This window comes from Myzus persicae, unplaced genomic scaffold (assembly GCF_001856785.1).
Source record: "Myzus persicae strain clone G006 unplaced genomic scaffold, MPER_G0061.0, whole genome shotgun sequence".
Taxonomy (NCBI): Eukaryota; Metazoa; Arthropoda; class Insecta; order Hemiptera; family Aphididae; genus Myzus; species Myzus persicae.
Window position 1 is genome coordinate 77733 of NW_019104016.1, and position 23995 is coordinate 101727.

Below are 23995 nucleotides of genomic sequence, written 5' to 3' on the forward strand. Positions count from 1 at the left end.
ACAGGATATTAAACATTAGTACAAAAAAGTGTTAAAAAAGTATTTAAAAAAATAAAAAAAAATAATAAAAATGTTGATTGAATTTGATTTGACGATATGCCACAATAACTTATCTAAGTTATCTAGTTGTCTAGCAATTGCCTTATTTTATCTAATCGTTATCTTTACCTAACCCGTATATAGCGTGTGACTCGTGTAAAATATTATTTAATAAAATATAAATTTGACATAATATATTTAGCCCGTGTAAAATAAAAAAAAAAGTTTTCGAACAAGTCAATTGATGGAATTTGATTAAAAATACTAGAAAATGAACTAAAAAAGTAAAATATGACTTAAAAATGCGAAAAAATGACCTAAAAATTCAAAAACGTCAAAAAATGAAAAAATATGCAAAATAAAAGTTTCATAGATGGATTCGTTATTACATAATTCAAATTATGTACTCACAAAGCTATGTTTTACAATCACCAAAAAAAAATGCACTTTCCTATGAATTCACAGCCCTAGTAATAAGGTAACAAGGTTAAACCATTATGAAAACGTCCTTTGTTCATTACTCGCTAGGAACATGGATTATATTTCAAATGTTTTTAAGACATACTACACAGAGCTAAATTATTTATTTTATTAAGATTTGTTATTCTCTCAGAGAAATGGCTAAATATAATTTCAAAAAAAAAAAAAAATTTAACCGACGTATCTAAATACCGTTCTGAGGTATTAATTTTATTATTTAAAATGAACATAACATTACGCGTGTATAATACGTCTGTATAGTATTTTTAAAAGACATCTTTGAACGTGTTGGGTACATTTATATACTCTCGTAATCCTGTGTATGGAGGATTATTATTTTAAAACTAATTATAGGTGGTACAAATTATAAGTACCTATACCAGCTACTGTTGGTAAACAATTTGTCACCCTCCACGCGCCTATGGAGTTAGACCTCGTTGCAGGCACGCATCGTTCAAATAATTAATGAGAGAAATTTGCTTTTTTCATATTTAAATGTCAAATCTAGTTGAGCGACACTAAAAATAAGTCTATTGCACTGGCCGTATATAACCATTCTGGCTGGCTATTTATATGACCGTCTTCAAACGCTGCAGTGTATAGGTATATAATATTTATATGGTTTAGAAGTTGCCAAGGAGTTCTCATAAATTATACATCAATAATTAAATTTTATAAATTTATAATCACCCGTGAACATTAATTATTAACGATAACTTTCTTTTAAACTTGAACCCGATGTCGAGTGATGATAAAGAACACCTTTGCCATTCTGTGATATACTCTTTAGCTGTTTTAATCGTGGACCTTTGATAGTATTACTTTGCATTAAGATATTTTGTAGTGTTTTTTTTTAAATTAATTTATATTTGTTTTTGTTACCTACATTTAAAGTGGATAGCCATACTTTCGTATTTTGATGTACACCAAATAATATATTTTAAGATCAATTCATTTATTTTTTTTTAATTTTAGTATCTATTGGGCGTAAAGTGTATACTATATAATATTATATCCGGCGTTAAATATTCTACAATTAAATGTAAAAAGTACCTACCTCAATACTACGAAATACGAATAATAGTTATATGCGACATCCACAATTACACAAGGCATAGTGATCATTGTCTCGTTTCTGTATCGATCACTTAACGGTAAAGGTCGAACCGTCAATGTAGCTACCTGGCTACGGCTCTGGTATAGGTGATAGGTTCATGTGTAATAAAATAAACATGTGTCGACATTTGTAGACTGATGCTTTGTGCACCATTTAATGCGGATTACCGAAATTTCCACACACACACACATATATATATATATATATAAATACCTATATAAACTCATATATTTATAATAAAAAGTGGTCTCCCGCTGTGTTTGTCTGAGACGATCTCAGAAATTACTGGCTAGATCAGCACGTGGATGGATTTTTGTGCATTGTAAATAAGTTTTATATGACCGACCCGATTTCTGAACCTGAAAACTAAACGGTGAAATACGAATACCTACACCCATCTGCTCGGGTTTTAAAACTTTTTTTATAAACACTAATTCTTCACCCGCACGGAGTCCGCTAGTATATTTATATATATATATATATATGTTTATATGAAACATTACCGCTAGAATGTCATAATAGTATTATTATATATTGTACAGCAGCCATGACTTGTACTGTGCCGGTAAATGACGCCACGTGAAATATATGTAACGCCACAGAATTACGTCTGTCGTCGCTGTTCCCACCGATGTACACAAAAATTAAAATAATTAATATGCAATAGTAACAATACAATGATTGTAAACAACAGTGATTATAATTATGAAAATAATAATAATTACAGGATATCATTGTTATATTTTATGACTAGCCGGAAATAATAAAAACTTTTTATGTAACTGTTACAGCAGACAAACCGTATGCGGCTGTCGAACAACCGTCCGGCCGTCACTCGACGGACCAGAAACCAGTGAATTTCGCCGCAGCGGCAGGCCGACGAAGTCATCACACTCAACATCAAACGTACCAACAGCATCAGTTGCCGAACCGAAATAATTCAACGGGTGCAGGACCACAGAACAATCAAGTTGAATCTTCAACCGTCACGTTTAATGAGGGTAAGTGAAAACATTTAAATAAAACAATTGGTTTTAGTCAGTCCACAGCCACCCCCTAATTTTCAGACACTAACGCGCGTAACAACAATTATTATAATATAGTTGCCATCACTGATACAACTAATAGGTATACAACTATATAATTATAGGTTGTATAATGTAAAGCATTTCGTAAATGAACGACTTGTGAGCTGCAACGTTTTGTTTTACTACCTAAGAGTTTTAAGCCTCGTCTGTATATGTATATTTTTTCATTTATAAAAAAAATAATACAAGTACACGTGTAACTATGGGCATAATATAATTTGTTTATAACATTTAAACGACAATTTATGGGTAGGTGAAAATTGTCCAGCATAACATTGAATTGTTATGCGTTTTCTATGGGAAATTAAAAAAAATTTTCGACAACCTACTTTTAATTAAGAAAAAAATAATTGAAGTTAATTAAAATGTGTGTACATAAAATGTTAATGATAGTGGGTACAATGTATGCTTGGAGTTAATGCCGGGTTCTAAAACTACATAATACCTACGTATTATTATACATGTTTAGGTATAGGTACTCCAGTATGTATACGCAGTAAGTACGAACAAGGGTACGAACTACGGGAAAATAACAATAATAAGTGTAATACTACATAATATAGACGTCGTTCGTAGGATCGCTAAACGACAACGATAAAAAAAAAAAATAATAATAATAATACAACATCGGAGTGTAGGTACACATTATAACCCCTGCAATAATGAGTTTAGTCAGTACGACCTGGTGATGGTCACGCAAATTAATGAATAAAGCTGATAGTTATCCACCCATTAAAGTGGTGGAAAAAAAGCTCTCACCGATAACGGTCGATGTGACGATGTACTCGGAAGCGTGTACGTACAAAATTCGTCCGGAATCGAATAGGTTGAACACATTAATTACGACTCATTTATTAAATAGCCATGGCTATTTTCTCTTAACGGGAGACACTCATAATATTACAAAAACTAAAAACTGTCTTTGAAATATTTTTCATACAAATTGAAGTCATTACACGACGACATTTTTGAAAAACATTTTTTTAAGAGCTGAGCTGAGCTGTTTAACGGCGTTTGCTTACATTTGTCCGTTTGGTTTCCCACTAGCTCGTGGAAACTGCTGAAAAATCGATAAAGGGCTTCTCCAATGCAGCCATGTAGATAGTAGGTACCAACTAGGCTCGATCTTCAAATGATGCTTGGTCTAATTAAAAATGTTTTAGCACTCCTACCAGAAACATTGTTCACAATAAAAAAATACAAACAAAACACATAGAAAAATCAATACATTCCTCTTTTCGCTCAGAATCTAAAACAGGAAAAGCATAAGTATTATGTGCGTAATATTTTATCCGTGGGCACTATATTCTTGAAAATAATATATTTTATTTTTGCTTTGGGAAACAATTATTGTGGTGAAAGGGAGGACATAACATTTTTTACATCCCAGAGAGCATTTAGAAACTGTGATTTTAAATATATCCATTTAATTGTGAATAAAATTACTACCTAATAATTGTATGTTTAAATTAGAATTTCAAATTGAAAAATGATAAGCTATTTGTTTTGATTTCACTCATAGTTATGTGAAATTTATTTCTATGAATAACATATAAAGTAAATAAATAAACACTAAAAACTCAAAGTTATTTAGTCCATGAAAAATGGTGTGATAAAAGTACCTACTTTAATAAGATATTCAAGCCAATTTTTTTTTCGTATGAAATATGAAAGATCATTATTGAGTTAATAACATGTTTCATAGGTATAAAAGTATGTGTAAGATAATTTAATGACTGCATTAAACAACTTACATTGCGCACATAAAATGTATATATTATAATGAACTGTCCTTTGATTTTTTTTTTGTAATTATTATTTTAGAATCTAAAATATTATATTAAGATATTTATTTTATTTTATTTTTACGATATTTTCATGACAAATATTCAAAATTATATTTATTACCATATTTTATAGAATAGGTAGAATTAATTTAAAATTAAACATCTATAAATAATAACATAAAACAAAATGTATATGAATGAAATGTACTGAAAATGATAATATAAGTCGAAGGTAATGATTTATAAATTTCATAAAAAAAAACGAGTTAAGTACTTACTAAAATATAAATATTATATATAGTGGCTTGATGTAGACGACATTAAGCATGTAAATTCTAAATAATTATTTATTTATTTATGGTGTGGCATGTACTAGGTACTGAATTTGTATAATGTAATATTATATTTATATGATAAATTTACGAATACTTGTCTACGTGCCTCAAAATATAGGTAATAAATAAAATAAAATAATGAGAAAGTAAATATAGTAAGTTATTAATATAATATAATGACATAACTTCAGCCATTATTAGTGTTTGAGTATTACAGTTCTAAATTCAATGGTTCTGTATTTCTGTTTATGATGTGATTGTGCTTCGGGGAACGCTTGTGGATATGTCATCCCAATATTCTTGAAACTTTTTCAGGGGAGATTATTTCTGGTAAATGTGGTACAGACTCTGTACTGAATTTCCGAAGTCATAATTAGGATTTTCTGTCATTTTCTACTTAAAAAGTATTTCTTTGACCAGTTTAAGCGGCTCTGTGTTTTCCTGGGTTAGACTGTATAGTATTGCTACAAGAGAATTTCCAGTTTTTAACAGGGTTATTGAAAGCTGTTCTGAAAATGTTGTCCATTTTGTATTTCATTCTGCCTCCAAGTCTATACACTTTTACAATCAAACCGGCGATCTTAAAGAGCTCAAGATCGTTAAATACGGCAGAGCGGGTTTAAATAATAATTTAAAACATAGTAATAATTGTTTTTCAAACAATTATATTGTATAATATAGCTTCTTTTTATTGGGCATTAAAACAATTTTAAATGTTAATTATTTGAAAAATCGTTAGTTCCAATTGCCATGAAACTGAACAAAAAAATATCTATATTTTAAATTTCTATCCACGAATGTATTTATAAATATTTATTTTCTAACTGTTATGTAATAATTCCATTTTGATCTGTTAAAATACAAATGTTATGTAACATGAATTCTGTCATGTACACAGATAAATAAATAATTGCAATTTGATGAGCAAATAATAACATTGTTGAAATAAAAAGAATATATTATATTTGTTAAGTTTGTGATCACTGTTTACGTTTACGGGTAGAAGGAGCAAACTTCCCATCAATATTGGCTTATACATTTGTAATGCAATAGAACATAACTTAACAATATAATATTTTGAGCATCTCGAAATTTCTAAAAGACAATATTTGTTTAATAAGCACTTTAAATATTATTTAAAATCTATCAACAATTAAGTAAACCTCGATTCGTTTGTGTAGTTTTTGAAAAAATAAAATGGGATGAATCAACTAAAATTATTGTAAATTTATGAACTAAGTATGACGGTTAGAGTATGTATAATAATATTATATTTCCTAGCGAGTTGATATCCATTAAATTTTCATTGAATGATTTTAATGATACACGATTTCGCTCTTATATATTTTTGCGGGTAATGGTGTGGTACATGGGGCACTTAAGGACAATGACCTAGTCCCTTATTGATTCCGCTGTTTCAAATGCGTGTACGTAATGTTATCAACATTGTTTTTTTGCTATCCTCAATATATTTATAGATCACGTATAGACGAATAACAACAAACAATATATTATTAAAATGTTTTGAACAGTATTATATATCATTTTAATGAATATGTCATATTATTAGGCAATCTCAAGAAAATCGTTACGCTTAAATATTTGTTCACTAAATTGAAAAAATAAATACTCATAGATAAATATACAGATCATATATGTATTCTCAGTCTTACTTATATTTTATATGAATGCACAATGCACATGGCGTGGTTTTATAAACACTTTAAGTACTATAAACAAAGGTGTTTAAAATTGTTTTTTTATTGTTTAGTCGTATACGTGGTTAATAGTGTCAAGTAAACATTTTGTTTAATATATTAATCCATTATAAACTACCATGAACTATTGTATTGCCAAAGTATTATTCAATTTGTATTTTTACAGACGAGTACACTAAGATCACAACGCCTAGACAAGACGTGTTGTTCAAAAAAGGTTACTTGGGAAGACGTAAGCACAGTAGTGTACCAGTCATTACTGAAGTTTTAAATGAAAATGAAGGTCAGTAGAATTAAATCGGAACAATTATTTTATAGGACAAATTGGTAATCGATATTACTACGTGTTTTAGATGGCGTTTCAATTAATATCAACCCTTTGGACGAGTTGTGTGCTCACGGTGAATATGTTGACCCGTCTATGATGTACGTTCTTAGTGGTATGTAATGATTATAAATTATAATACTTTATTACCGCGTGCATAATAATATGTTGAAATAAGTATAGTTCAACCTTACTTTTGAGTGATCATTATTTGCTATATTATAATATATTAATATAGTATAATATAATGTAATTTACGCCACAATATATAATTATTAATTATATTATTTATACATGGACAATAAACCGTAAATTATTATTGATAAAATATGTGATATATAAACGCATGAATATAATTAATAATGTTTTTCAAGCATTTCACGTGAATACCGATTTTGATATCCAAGTATCCAACTAAACGAAAAACCATTGCATAGCAGTCGCTCTTATAGTTTAACACTTAAAGATCATTAAATTCGAGATGTCCTTACGTACGTGTGTAATTTATTGCTTTATCGATCTTAAGTATTTATTTTATTAGTGGTTTTTGTTGTAAATTTATTCATTTTGAAAAACCCACAGTTCAATATTCGTAGATTGAATGTATCTACCCATATTATAAATGTATAGGAAAGTTGTACTACTACTACTACAGCAACGCTGCTTAAAAGTATTTACAGAAATGGAACTCACCATTTTATAAAATTAAAAATTTTCTCCCACGTCAAGACTCAAATCGTGCCCGTCTTACCTATGTATATAAATACGTTTCTCCTATAAAGTAGGTACTTAAATACGTGCAGCGTTAAATTGGAATGCTAGGTGGACAATATAGCAGGTAGGTACTCAATTTAAAGGGTGATGTTTATTTATTTAATCGTTTTAATTAAAAACGATAAACAGTTGTTTTGACACTATACGTTTGATTTAACTCGAACACAATGTCACACAATGTAAATGCCCTCGGCCGACAACCCACAACAATAAACTTATGCGATTTATGTTGGACCCTCAGGATGCGGTGGCGGATGCGAGATCTACGATCCGTATAGCGGTAACGTGACTCCGTTGATGTATCCTCCGGTCGGACATCCGATGCTGGCAGCGATGCCATACCAGCCGATGCCGATGCAACCCGTCGACTGGTACAACCCTTCGAACGCGACTTCCGACTGGATGTCCGGAGGTACCGTTTACCAGCCGAATAACAGACACCACAAGAGATCAATGACTGCCGACGCTCAGCAGGTAACGATCTATTTTATTTTAATATTGTTACGGGTCTCTAATTACCGCAATTGTTCTTTCGATTGGTAGTGACATTATCAGATTATATCGCATTCGTGTGGTCTATGATCGACGTGAGACGAGAGTGCATTATAAACGCGTGCTTAGGAAATCACTCCGAATCTATAGACGTTGGTTTATTATGCAACATTAATATTAATTTCGAATTTCAGAGTTCAGAAGTAGGCATCGGTGGTGCCCAGGAATCGAGTCTGGACGATCAGCAGAGTTTATATCAGTCACCGCAGCCATATAATATGTACCCCGGATATATGTTTAGCGCTCCTATGTACAATTATAATGGTGAGTAACGAAACACCGACAAAAATATTTCTGCTTACCACTTAAAAGTCTAACAAACAAAAACAAACAAATAATAAATAAATGACGATAGGTGTATAGGCAACAAACGTAGATCATAGAATATAATAGTATTATTAGTACATGGTGAGCGAGAATCGGTAATTATATCCCATTGCTTTTTGCACACAATTAAAACGTTGTCGATATATACCTAAGATTCTTCGATATTATTTTAATGATACCAGTTCAATATCATACACAGACAGGTGTTAAATGTCCGAGATGTTTATGAGTTTCGATAGCAATTAAATAGTATTAGGTAATAATCATATTATCAAGTACTAATCAACGAAACACACTACGATCGGCGATGATGATGACCTGAATATTATTAACTTATAGTTCATGTCCATTTAGATTACGTACTAGCCATTGCCAAACATTCCATACGTCTAATTTAACTTTGGCTTCGATAGCCAGAAAATATGCTGGTACATAACTTACATCCCGACGATTAGCACACAGCCGTAATATTATTAGGTGATGAATGTTACCAATCAATATCACAGCTCCCGACATCATGACATAGACAACGTGTCTATTCTTCTCATTATTTCCTGTTTGAACTCGACGCCAAGTTTTCCCGTTTCAGCCAGAGTTTTTTTATTCATATTTATGAACGTTGGATAAAATGAACACGGTGGTTTTTTTAACCGTTCTTATTGTTCTTTATCATATATGCTGTCGTGGAGCAGAGCCAAAAGGCATAATTTCAAATTACTATTTTTATAACTAGCATTTTTTTCTAGCTTGACGGAAGGTGAATTCGTATACGTACACGTTTATAAAAATAATTTACTAGTTGAAAATCACAGAAACGATTTATGATTTTTAATCTGTAATTATGTAATGACTTGAGATGTCTAAATGTAATTACTGTTTATTGCAATTTACTATCTCTATTTTTATTTTGTATATTATTTTGTTTTTTGATTATATTACACTTAATCATTAAAGAATACTTAACTTTTTATTATAAAGACATAATTTTATATTGTATAAATAATACGAATGAATATAATTGAATAGACCGAAAACTACAAGTACATTCAACACCTGTTAACATAAACCAATTGAACAGAAATATTTTTTCGGTCAGATATCTTATGTATTAACAAGATTTTATGGGTTGAAGCATGAAAAATGATGTACACCCTAAATCATAATGAACATATTTATTACATACTTACTGTACAACCAGCCACATACTGTTCATAGGTATTGAAAATATTTCTACTTAATTACAGTGTATAGAAATCATGAATCGGGAAAATTTTGTTTTAAATATATGAGTAGTTCAAAAGTCTGGACGTTTATTAAGTAAGAGGGTATTATATTTTTCTATTTGATTTAATTAGAAAATTAGAGAGAAGAGTTTAAAAAGGAAAAAATTAAAAATAATGAAAATGTGCTTTGATAAATTAAACATCATTTTGCAAATGATATAATAATTTTTACCGTACATATTAGTATATAACAAAAATAATAATTTAAAAAGTATATAGATATTAATGTAGTCCATTTTTTTAAATTTTAGGTGTAGGCATTCAAGTTCCACAACCACAGTCTCCTCCTTCGCCTTCAATTAGTTGTGATTACACCAACGGAAAACGGCGTAAGAAAAAGAAGCGTAGAAAGCGTGGTGACGTAAGTTATCTTTATACAAAACCGAACGTAGTATAAACTAACAACACTCATAAAACTAATTCCTCACTTAAATTAGATTTGAATATCTGATAAATTATTAATTAGATTCATCTTATAATATTTATGTAATCGTAATATAGACTACATTTACAAACGATATTGGGTGATTATTTTCCTTACATAACCACTAGCTGTTTTAAACATTTTAACTTACCATACCGTAGCACTAAATTATATTATTTAAAAATAAAATCAAATTGACATTCCACTAGGAACAAGTGACGTGGAAATAACTAACAATTGACATTTTAAAAATAAAAAATAAAAAAGGAATTAGTTACTCTGGCAAACACCAACACTATTCAAACACAAAAGAATTAAAGGCAAAAGGTCAATAATGTGGTTTAAAAATAAATCTATTTATGCTATGAGAACGTCTATCGCAGTATTCGGTATCAAATAGCGATTATTTATATTTTAAACCATGTTTTAAATACTATAAATATAGTTATTTACATCATCATAAAATAAAATAAAAAAATAAAAAAAAAGATTTAAAAATTCAGATTTTAAATAGTTAATATAATAACAGGAATGTATAAAAATGAAAAGTGCTTATACCCAGTTTAAAATGTAATATAAATTGTACATTTAAGTTTCTGAAACAAAACCCCAATAAATATTACCATTCTATAAAAGTATTTATATTTCTTTTAATAAAATTGTTTTTATCAATTACAATAAAATGAAAAAAAAAAATAGTTATAACAGTAGTGTGTACTAAATATTACTATGTAGGTACCTACCTAGTGTATTGGAAATATTATACAAGTTTAAAGGTACCTCTACTTTACAAATTAGATAACAAATTGTAGTCAAATTGTTTTATATTATAAATGTTTAGTTTATTAAATTTAAATAATTTGACAAGTAATAAACTACTAAAGAATTTACTAACAAAATTAAATTATTATTTTTAGGTGACTGATGAATACTCAGACTCTAGTTCGGAAGAACAAAAAAGTCAATCGGGTGCTAGTTGTGACCTCGTGCTGGACTCGGAGAAGACCTCTGATTCGGGCGTGCTGACAAACAATAGTGGTGGCTCGACGCCTGTGAATGTCATACCTGTCCAGTTATCCCACAACGCACCACCATTCCATATGGAATGTCCACCGCCATTCGAGATACTGCACGGAACACCGATCCTCGTTCACCATCATCCGGATCAAATGGCTGCATATTACCAACCGATACCACAATACGTGGAGCAATTAGCGCCAATTGGTTATCAGGTTATACCAGAAGAACAAGCTGAAGCAGTAGAAATCACTGATGATCAACAAGATGCCGAACCGGCTCCCAGCTATTCAGCAGAAAACTCTGACTCGGGCATTAGCTCTCCGAACAGTGAAGTTATGGTCAAAGGGTCAACCGAAAATAAACATGAAAAACCCCAAATTGTTAGTGGCAGCGGTGGGCAGCCGACGACTAAAAAAAGTAGGAATAAGAAGAGCAAACAGCGAGAAAAAACGACTACAGAAACAATTATTAAGACGAAGAGTAAAGACTTACCGAAAAATCAACACGAAGGAAGTAAGAAATCGTCGAAAATTGCTAAAGAACCGGCCATTATAAAAAAACTAAACGCCAAAAAGAACAAATCTAGGCCAGAACACGAAAAATTAGAAACCACAAAACCACTTAAAGAGGATCATTTGAAACAAGAAATAGAAAACATTTCAGAAGAAATTATTCAGTTATCGATCAGCCCAGAGGCAGAGTGGATCCAAGAAGAAGAATTCTGTTCGTTGGAATGCACTCCCAGGTCTACAACAGACAATATTCAATTTAAATTTACCAAGACACAATCCCTTGATTCATGTGAATCCGTGGAAGAGGAAACGTTTGCGACGGCGGTGAACACCGGAAATTCTGATACGGAAAACGAAATTAGACAGGACGAAGTGGGAAAACTTGAATTGGCATCACCTATCAATGCAGCAGTCCCGGGACCGATCACAGAAGCTGTTACTAAATGGTTAAATGATCAGGGAGGCTTGATGTTATCCCCCTGTTTAGACGACTCGGGTACTGATGAAGGCGAACTCAGCGAATACGACGATTTCGAAGAACACTTAAGTACAACTAGTCCAAAAAACGTGCAAGGCAACCCTTACCCTGCGCTGTCTCGTAGTGACGGGTCAAGGGTTGCTGGTTCTTCATCTCACGATCAACGACAAGGCGGACTAATATCCAGTGGCATATGTTGTTTAACTCAATAATTCTTTAGACAAGATCATTATATTTAAAACAATATATACATTGTTATTGTTTACGATAAAACCTGTACAAAAAAAAAGTAATACGATAAGGACACTACTTACAGGGCATGGGAAATTCGCGTACAATGGCTGACCACTTGAAAATTAGGCCCTCTGTACAGTTCCTCAGGCATACATTAAAAATTAACAAATTAATCACTTCTTTGAATAGTCTTTTTTAATATATCTCATTCTAAGTTAAGTTTTCAATGCTATAAGAAAAGAAAAATTTGCATTTAAATTCTTTTTAAATGATTATTTTTAGGTCGTTTCATTATTCATATAATGCAAATTTTTCTTTCATTTTTATAAACCATGGAAATTTGGTGTAATTATGAGACTGCTTTTTGGATCTCCTCTTCAGGAGTAATTTGTTAATAAGTTCATTATAAAATTTGTTAATCGTTATCATTAAAATAAAATATTTTTGTCGTTAACAATCAAGTTTAAAAATGGCATAAAAATTAAATATATATAGTAGTCATAAAAGAAATATTGTTATCTTTGATTTGCATGTTTAAATGGATATGAATGGGTTTAGTATCTCTGATCTAAATATAAAGTAATGAAATGTTTTACTGACAGTAAACATTATTATAATATAACACTGTTATTTTTATAACGTTTATTACCTATAGGCTATAATATATTACCTGTCCACTGCAGAGATCAAACAAATTTTATTTAAAAATAATACAAATTTGGATTTACTATTTTTCCCTGCTTAAATAAATGAATACAGCCTCGGTTTTTTGAATTGACTGTTTGATTTTAAAATTGGATTTGCTACACAAACCATTACCCGTTATTTAATATAATTATTACATGTATAAATATTCAGGAGGACGGGGTTGTATGGACCCATCAAAAGTCATTAATACGTATTATACAAAAAAAAAATTACTTAATTGTATTGGGATTTACTAGATATTAGCAATCTCAGTAACGCTCAACTACTATTTACTTTATTTCAAAACTTCATAAATATATATACACGAAATAACTTGTTGATTATTTTATTTAGATTCCAAAATGGTCAGATTAACCATAAAAATTAGATATATCTAATAGGTACTATAATTTAAAATACTTAGAATACTTAGTGTGTAATTTATCGTAAGTAGTACATAAGATAACAAATAGTAATTATAGTAGCCGATAACTACGGTACTGTCTGAATTTGGTGCTTATACTTAAAAACTTGATACTACAATTTTAGTTTAACTTTAATAATATTAGCTAATATGTAAAAGTTGATTAAAAATAAAAACAATACATTATTAGTTTAAATTGTTTGGGTAATAATTAAATGTGCATAGTATGAGGCTGCCTGGATATTACTGTTGTGTTATTATATAGAAATTTAATTTGTTATGAAACATTTGATAATTGGTTTAGGGTGTTCCACATGTATAGTGTTTTATAAAACATTATTTTTTCAAAAATAATATTATCATTGATATTTTTTATGATATGCAAATGTTTAATTTTTAAAAGGTACATATTAATAATATAATGTTCCCATATCCATAACTTTGTTTTTAAATTAATAGGTACAACATATACCTACTCTAAAATGTTTTAAGTAAAATAAAAAAATGTTATGTCTTGATTTCTTATACCCACACCCTTCCAGATTTTTCAGACTCTACTTCACCGTAAAAATAATGCCAGTGATAAAGATTTTAGTTCACAGTTGTTATAAAAGTTGTTCCAAAATAAAATTGGTTGTACTTTATGCATCTGTAAGCAATATTTCTTGGCATATCTAATTGATGTAAACCAGGATAATATTAATAATAAAAAAAATGTACAGCCCTTTTTATTCTGTTAAATATTTAGAAAATATAGATAAAATATGTTATATTTTTTTTTTAAGTAGCCTATTATTGTTATTTGACAACGATATGTTCATCATAACGATGATGAAGTAATTATTAAAAAAATTTATTAGATGTAATAATATGTAATACCGAGTTATTAATATAATTTGAAGTAAAATAATAATAATATGTATCTAGCAGTTTACTCACACATAAATAAAGCAGCCAGTAATATTGTGTGACAACAGATATATGTATGCATACATGTAATTTCCAAATGTCATCGTTGTAATATGGTCCGATAATAACCGATTTGAAATTATATTATCACATACCTATCTATATTGTAATACTATTAATGCACTACCTATCTAAATTATATCAACACATAAAAAAATCAGTATTAAGCCAAGGATATGTTAACGTTTACTATTATATACATTTTTTTACATATATATATATATATATAGATACCTATATAAAATATCTATAGTGTATAACAATATCATCACCCCCATTCCCTCGTCTGGTTTGGCTTAATTTGTGCAAGAATATAATATTATGTCTGTTTATATATATAAATAAATAAGTATATATATATAGTTTGTGTGTATATTATATATTTATTTATAATTACAATATATTGTATTACTATTTTGTTATGCAACATGCTACAAGTTTAGGCTTTTGATAATTAAGTGCCTTAGGTCATTCCTTTATAAGCGAAATTATTCGAAACGGAATTTGTTTTGTTTTCGTTCAACAACATCGCGTCACTTTGTCTCGTACATAAGACATTGAAGATCGTTAATTTATGATTGTGTACTGGTTGATATATGCATGCTAATTATATTTTACTTTCCAATATTTGGAGAACAAAATAGCATATTTAATGTTTATTAAATAAATGTATGAAAACCAAAATGTGTTGTTTTTTTTTAAATTTCAAACAGCAATAGTATTAAAAAAATATATTTAATATTATAGGCAATTAAAACATTTGCAACACTTTTAATAATACCTATAGATTGTTATAAAATCGATGGTATAGAACTATTTCAACAGGTGTTGTTATCTGGAGAGTGGAGATACATCCGGATGTCCGTCGCTAGATGACACTGTTATATACGTCTTTTGTAATTTTTATTAAATTAAATGTTCATCCTATTTTCTGTGCTTGACGATATAAAGTTCAAATTTTTCTTGTTACCACCAATTTCGCCAATATTTAATAACATTTATGATAGAAGTATAATTCAAGGTCTTAAGATTGAAAATAAACATTTTAATGTATTATTAATATGGTATAGTAATTCTTTTGCTGTTATATTTAACTATGTTCTAATAGCTAACTATCTAATTTTGACAATTTAACTTAGTTTGGTTTATATTGGTATATTTATCCCAACTTTGGTGAAGAAACAAATTAATGCACATAAATTCATGGAATCATTACCTTCTGTCGGTAAATAACCATCGACTCACCACTATACTATTAGTACCTAATTATTAATTAAGATTAATTAGTCGGTTAACTTTATGACGCAATAAAGTTGGACAATTTATCTTTCAATTTGACAAAATTAAAATACTTGTTTTTAATTCGTATAACTGCAAAATTTACTTAATGAGTAGAAACAATTGATTATATAAAAAAAGCATTGCTCTAATAATAATGTTCGTTATCACAATATTTATATACACCACTGGACATTGTCCTACTAAGCTATATCAATATCAATTTCCTGTTAGAGACACCCACTTGCTTCGTCGTAAATAAAATAAAAATCTACAGTAGTCAATACAATTTAACATGTAGAGCTTCTAAATCAAATATATATATATTTTGAAGTAACAACTAAAATGAAGTTAATAGTTTTTTTAATTTTTTTGATCGTTGAGAGGTTACAATGCCGGTCTGCAAATGATTTTTTGAAAGATGTATTTTCAATTGAAGATGATTCAAAAGAGCAAAAATGCTCAACGATGCAATGTCAAACGGCAGGTAAAGTCATCGAAACGGTATTAATATTTTATACATAATAACATATTACTATTATTATTTTTATTGAGTATAAAGGCTTTCACATCTGCAATTAGCCTACATATTATTATTGTTTAGGTTATCTTTCCTCTGAAAATATGTTATTGCAATTTATATACTTGGCCCTCAGGAAATAATGATCACCTATATTATGTAACAATTAAAAAAAAAAAAATCCAAAATCCAATAAGATGCACAAATATTACGAAGGTTTAAAAAATTGTTTATTATGATTCACTATTGTTATAGAATATCTGTTGAAGAGTATGAATAGATCAGTAGATCCGTGTGAGGATTTTTACGAGTTTACGTGTGGTTTGTGGGTTAAAGAACATCAAGTTAAAGCCACTAAAGTATCTTGGTATCAATACAAAGAGGCAGAAAAAAGTATAACGAATAATTTAAAAGGTATGTGAAAAAAATCATATAACATGTTATGAAAGTTAAAATTAGTACATTATTATTTCTAATACGGCTGTACAAATAAACGTGTACCTATGTAAACTTTGTTTATGATTATGACATAAATATTTAGAATACAATTCAACTATGAGTTTGAACTATAAAGTGAACTATATATATATATACGATATACCTATTGTAATTTTAAGCTATAAATTATACAATCATATATTTTAGAAATTTTGGAAGAAGAGAATCCTGATAAAATTTTAGATCCAGCACAAAAGTTCTACAAAAGTTGTTTAAACTCTGGTAAATTTAATAATTATTATCAAACGTGAGATATTTGTATTAAACATTTTAATAATGTTCATATAGTCAGTAACGGAATGAATATTGAATACTTAAAATCGATTATCTCATTGTTTGGTGGATGGCCGATAGGACAAAATGACTATAGCGACAAGTTACAATCTCTGGATTGGATGAAAATGTATATTTACATGGAAAAAAACTGGAAAGTGTCAACTATTTTAGATACTGGTATTTCTATTAATTATTTGAATACCAGTCAATACATTCTAATGGTAAATGGGTGTGGAATGTTAGCAATAATTTTGATCGGTATATGTACCAATTTATAGTATTGTGATGTATAGATAGGTCAGCCAGACTTAATGCTACCGAGATCAATGTTCATGCATCCAGATCGGTATAAGACTCAAATGAACGCTTATTCGAAACTTATAGCTGGTACGGTATTTTTGTTGCACGAAGAATTTGGTTCTAAATTGTCTAGAAGCAGATATTTCGGAGACGAAATCGCCGGCGAAATAATTAAATTCGAAACACAACTGGCCAAAGTAGGTGCTTAAAACATTTCGGGAAATATAAACTGTGTAATATTATGTCTACTGTTAAACTACTAGATACAAAGCACCGGAGAAATGAAAAAAAGTGAAAAGGCATTAAAGAATCGCGTAATGACAATAGACGAACTTCAAAAAGATATAAACAGTGTATCGGATACGTTTCAGGTATTTTTTTGCCAAAAATGACATTCCCCATTTCATCCGGATATCCGTTTCACTCAAATATTTTGTTTTAGTTTAAATCAATTCAAAATTAAGTTGGCAATGGTTAAGTCGAATATTGTTGTACATTATCTTTAATATTTTTAATTTTAATATAATTTATCGAACTCCAGAAAAAATTAAACCTACAAATTTATCATAGAAAATCAATTCTATCTTCTATTAAAGGGGGGTAGATGTCATTTTGACTTATAACACAATCGTGATTTCGGAAAATTCAGAAGTATGGTTTAGTATTTAGCTACTGAATATTAAAAAAATCAGAGAATGGCGTAAAGTACACTTTTGTTTTATTATATTCAGAACCCCAAGAAGTGTCATGTTATTTTGTTGATAATTTGATGCCGGAATGCCCAACTGACGAGATTTTGTATAAAATATTATTATTATTTCATAAACAATTGTAATTTCGAGGACAGTACATTTATTATTAGTTCATGGACATGCAATTCAATTAGTATTATGCTTACGAGTCACGAGAAATGCGTAAGAGCCGCTGCATTTGCTCTTCAATGACAATTTTTATTATAATTCTACATCTACATTAATTTTGGTTGAATTGTATGCGAAATTATGTCCGAACTGATACTTATATCAAAATCATCAGAGTTGAAATACCAAGGACATCAAAAGATCCAAATGATATACTCAAATATAGCTTTATTAAAAAATGTAGATATGTATAATTTATTCACCACGTGTGTTGGCTGTCCCAAAAGCTAATAGTTGTAGGTTTTAAAACAATCATTGCTAACTTTATTTGAAATCGATCTAAAATATTCCAGGAATCATAAAATACCAAAATTTTTATGAAATTTATATCTGAGCGAAACAGGTCCAGCTCAATTAAACAATAAATTTGGTCTGTTATAAATGTTTATGTGCTTAAATCGTGTACGTGTTATATAATATTTTGAACAGGTCGATTGGTTAAAAATGTTTCGGCTACTGTTTAAAGGCACTGATGTACATCTCAAAAAGACTGAAAAGATATTTGTAAAAGAAGAGCACTATCTAAAAGACTTGGTACGATTATTGGAAAAAACGCCAAAAAGAATTTTAAGTACGTTTTACATTCATATCACAGTCATAAATTTACTGTGGAATTTCATATTAAGTATTAATACTTTAGTTCTCTGTTATTGCAGTAAATTATATGTCGTGGTGCTTTTTAAGATCCATGCTATCTGATATCAAAGAAGATTTGAAAAATCTTGTTCAAGATTTTAATGTGGTGTTCACTGGGGACGTCAAAGAAGTTTCTAGGTAACATAAATATTAATTACCTAGTAAAGATGTTTAATCACCTGACTAGAATCTCGAATGAGTTATAATATTCATGTGCACACAGCCTGTGCCACTTATTATTATATCATAATATGGATAGTCAATTATTTACTATCATAAACGTACCCATTAGTTGGAAATACGCATCAACAATTAACGACGAATTTTAATATTTTAGTGTCTAATACAATTTTTTCTTCTTACAAGTAAAGGTTGAGTCTTAGATATATAAAAATTAAGTTCAGGAACGTTTTTGTTAATAGGTACTTAATAATAAACTCGTCTTACTTCGTTATTCGTTAATTTATGTTAATCAACGTCCTGTAGGTGGTTGGATTGCGTGTCAATTACCAGCTCGTATTTTGCGTTCAATGTTGGATATAAGTACATCACCAAGTATTTCGACAAGTCTACGAAAGACATGGTGAGACATCATGATTTTAAAGTTAAAATACAATATATAGCTACTAGATTTGATCACGTTGCAGAATACAAGTTTTAATTGTGATTATACTGTCTAAATTGCACGTTTTAATTGAAATGTACAGGCTACAGAAATGGTCAATAACATTCAAGAAGCTTACATGGAACAATTAAAGAACATAGCTTGGATGGATTCGATTACTCGGCAATCCGCTATCGATAAATTACAATCGATGCACAAGTTTATCGCATACCCTGATTGGTTCCAAGACACGTCGTATTCACATAATAAACTAAAAATTGTAAGCATAAATTAAACGAGTACATACCTGATTAATATTTTAGCCTGGGCTACGACAATAACAATTATATCGTTCGTATAAAATGAATACAACGAATACAATTTTTGTTTTATATGGTAGAACGGATATTATTATAGCTTACCTACAAATGTCACAAACTTTCAGATATGTACGATTTATCATTATTATTATTATTATTATTATTATTATTATTATTATTATGATCGGAATATTACAAAAAACAGTTTATAAACTTGTAATTATTATATTTAATGAATACTTATTGTTTTAGGTAAATATGACGGAAAGTTATTTAATGAACTTGGAGATTCTACAAATTGAATCAAACTTAAAAAAACTTTCAAAATTAAACAATATTCACAATCATACAGAGTAAGCATTATTATGTTTGGAAAACTTGGTAGTTTTTGGTTTTGAAGTTGCTGTACCGTATTATTCAAACTATAATAATAAATGATATTTTATAACTTAGGTATAATACATTTATTAAAACTTAGACATAAGATATCATACCTACTGCACCAGTTAATTGGTAAATACTACCCATAGGACAATAATAAATTAGTGTACAAAATATATAATACTTATTCAGTTGTTGCGACGAGTGATTTTATTGAAAGCGAAAATGTCAATCAAGACTTTTATTTGCATTTTATAATAATAACTGTACGTTGTTATAATATATAAATATGTTTGTTTTACAGATGGACGACGGATATAGTTAGTGTAAATGGATACAACGACATCTACTCTAACGCAATTGGTAAAAATAATAATTGGATTCTAATTATTTTTTATAATGTCCGGTTGATTTAGAAATCATGTTAAATAGTTTCTTATTCATATACGCGAACAAAATGGATTACATTATACTGTATGTTGCGTAATTCCTGTGAGAGCTGAAAAGCGTTTTAGAGTAGAAACTATACATTTATTGTTTGAAGTTATATTGATTGTTTTTACATTTCATTCATGAGCACATATTACACGCAATTAATCTAATCGATCGTCTTGCTGTACGCGAGTGCAACCTGCACGATACTGCATTCAAGTCAGTGTTAAATTTACATTTTATAGATTAGTCCGCATATTATAGGTATCTTTGATTTATAGAATGCTTATAGATTATACGTCATATTTTATTTAAATCTATACAGAAATATCACTTGTAGTAATGATAGGTACAGTGTTTAATTGATTAGACAAAATAATATTGTGTAACATTAAAATTAACTGAATGAAATTATGTGTCTACGATAAATTATGTCCGTCAAAATGTATATGATATTTTGAGATTTGAGGAGGTGAGAAGAAGCACAATTTTTTATTTTATGACTTACTGTTTTCATCTATTTTGTTATCTTTCATGATAGAGGCGTATTGTATTACACTATCGTGTGGACAATATATCTTAAGAAATATAATTACTAATTATTTATATTTTTAATAAACTCGTTTCGTTCACAGTTTTGCCAGCCGGAATGTTACAACTTCCGTTTTATCACAAAAGTCGAATTCAGTGAGTACCTTTTTATTTTTAAATGTAATACGCTGGTGAACTCTTTTATGATTATGAATGCTTTGTTTTTATTATTTTAGAGCTTTAAATTATGGAATGGTGGGCTTAGTTGTAGGACACGAAATAATGCATGCATTTGACGATTCTGGTTTGTATACTTTCTATAATTTAAATAAATTTACTGTACATTTTAGTTTTGTTTTGTTCTAATTAGGAAGAATGTATGACAAACATGGCAATAGGCGACAATGGTGGACTCAAGAAACAATGGAGACGTTTTCAATAAAAGCTGAATGTTTCGTCCAACAGTATAATAATTATAGTTTGACTGTTCTGGGTAATCAAGTTAAGGTATAGAGTGATATTTCCAACTCTAACTAATTATTATTATAGACTATAGTTCATTTTTTAGCAGTGTATTATATTACACTTTATGTTATGAGATCTTTTTGGTTTTTTTTTATATTATATTATCAAAATGCGAAATGCCTACGAATTTATTGTAGGTTGAACTAATTATTATAAATATAAACTAAAATATGATGAAAAATGTCGCTTTTTTTAGATAAATGGCCAAATGACTCAAAATGAAAACATAGCAGATATAGGCGGTTTAAGTCATGCTTACATGGCATATCAAAAATACGTATCGAAACATGGAGCAGAAAACCGACTACCCGGATTAGAGGATTTGTCACCCGAACAATTGTTTTTCGTAGGATTCGCCAGTGTAAGATGTCACCCTTCTCCAACAATATTAAACATATGGATACGGAATTCCTTCCTCCACTAAATAAACTAAATATATACTTTTAAGCTAACATAACAGAAAGAGAACGTTGTTTCTCTCTGAATCTTCTGAGCGGTAAACAAACTTACATATTTTAAGCGAGAGGGTAATGAGATGAAACGATGTTACATTTAACAATGGTATCAGTTCTGTTGGCTTAAAGATTGTACGCAGTGTTGCATCCATTAGTTTAATATAATTTAATTTTACTTGAATAGTTATTTAAGTTTAAAATTGAATTTAAAATTTACAGATATGGTGTGAATCTACAACTGAACAGACATTATTAAACGATTTATTGACTGACGTCCATAGCCCGGGTAAAATTCGAGTATTAGGAACCTTATCGAATTCTAACGAATTTGCCAAAGCCTTTCGATGTCCAATTGGGTCTCCCATGAATCCGTTAAAAAAATGTAAAATTTGGTAAAATATTATAATAAATGAATAAATGAATAAATAATTAGTTTTTAATTTTTATATATATCGAATTTATTTAAATGTATATTATCTTTCTACTATGTAACTAGTAAACCCAAAGTCGTAAATATTTGACGAAAATAGATTTCTTAATGTGATACATTTATAAAAAGGTGATAAGGACTATTTCTGAGAATTATTAACATTACTCATAGATAAGATCACCAAAGACTGATGGCTGAAACTGAAGAGTAGGCATATAAAAGGGCTACTGCTGTATCTGAAAGATGTTTTTGTGAAGTACCTATGTGTCAAAGGTCCGTTGATCTAGCAGGACTTGGAATAAATATGGTATGCAAATATATTCTGAATTCTAGACATAGAATATTTTTCAATAGTTATCACAAATACATAAAAAATATTATGAAAATTTTTAATAACTTAGTTATTGAAGAAACGATTTTTTTTAGGACTGAACTCAAAATGTTGTAATAAGTCGTGAAAATCACAAAAATTAACAAATTATTTTTTTGTTTTTTCAAAATAGTATTCGTGAGAATTTTAAAATTTTAAGTATATTATTATTTGTTATATAATATATGCATAATGAAATTTTCAAAACATTTGGATTAATTTTATTCTATTGCCTATTTATACCACAAGCCTACTCACACTGCTCTGTTGTAGGTCGGTATTGACTAAAAAGTTAATAACAATAATATTATATGATATAAATATACACTGTCATAATTCATAGTAATTAAATACTAACATTTTAATATAATAAATACAATTTTTCTGGCTAAAATTAATTTAACTTACCGTATAACTAAAAGTTAGGTTAGGTTACTATGATAGCAATATAAATACCTAAAATATAAACATAAAAATAAACTTAGTAATATATATGCTGAAAAGCCAGAACATCGCTCAGAATGGTTTTTGTATCCAATGATTTATTACTTTATTTAATTATTTATTAAATTCAAATTTAACACATACATACAGATACACTTAATAACAAGGTATACTCGACACCTACTGTACAGCGAAGTGTTTACCTACTTCCCATATTTTCAACTTTTCACTTTAATAAGTGGTAGACTAGATTAACATCTGAAAAAAATCCAATCGAAAGAATATAAATAGATTGGGTTGAGTCTGTGAAACGTAAAAAACATGTATCTTTTCAGAATAATAACCTGATATACAACTGAACAAAAAACAATTGAATAGAATGATGACTGATGAGATTTATTATTGTTGAAAATCATGTACGACATGTATTAGATTCAAACTTTATTTTTATAAACAATTTCTGAAATATATTGGTAAGGGATATTTTTAAAACTGGTCAGCT

General features: G+C 29.1%; 2 protein-coding genes across 2 annotated transcripts in view; both read left to right on the plus strand.

Moving 5' to 3' along the window:
• Positions 1-14820, plus strand: part of LOC111037622 — a 36324-nt gene extending 21504 nt beyond the window's left edge. The window contains exons 2-8 of the mRNA XM_022320291.1: positions 2428-2637; positions 6731-6847; positions 6918-7004; positions 7905-8137; positions 8350-8479; positions 10077-10186; positions 11167-14820. Of these exons, the coding sequence (XP_022175983.1) occupies positions 2428-2637; positions 6731-6847; positions 6918-7004; positions 7905-8137; positions 8350-8479; positions 10077-10186; positions 11167-12471 (2192 nt within the window). The 3' untranslated portion in view covers positions 12472-14820. The remainder of the gene's footprint in view (positions 1-2427; positions 2638-6730; positions 6848-6917; positions 7005-7904; positions 8138-8349; positions 8480-10076; positions 10187-11166) is intronic.
• A 1376-nt stretch (positions 14821-16196) lies between these two features.
• LOC111037623 (neprilysin-11-like) lies at positions 16197-22678 on the plus strand. Its single transcript, XM_022320292.1, has 17 exons — positions 16197-16338; positions 16627-16785; positions 17017-17091; positions 17158-17366; positions 17439-17642; positions 17709-17816; positions 18795-18936; positions 19022-19139; positions 19488-19584; positions 19709-19885; positions 20178-20278; positions 20611-20669; positions 21374-21425; positions 21506-21573; positions 21640-21776; positions 21991-22155; positions 22469-22678. The coding sequence occupies exons 1-17, from the start codon at positions 16197-16199 to the stop codon at positions 22643-22645; spliced, it is 2190 nt and encodes a 729-aa protein (XP_022175984.1). The 3' UTR covers positions 22646-22678.
• Positions 22679-23995: the final 1317 nt, after the last annotated feature.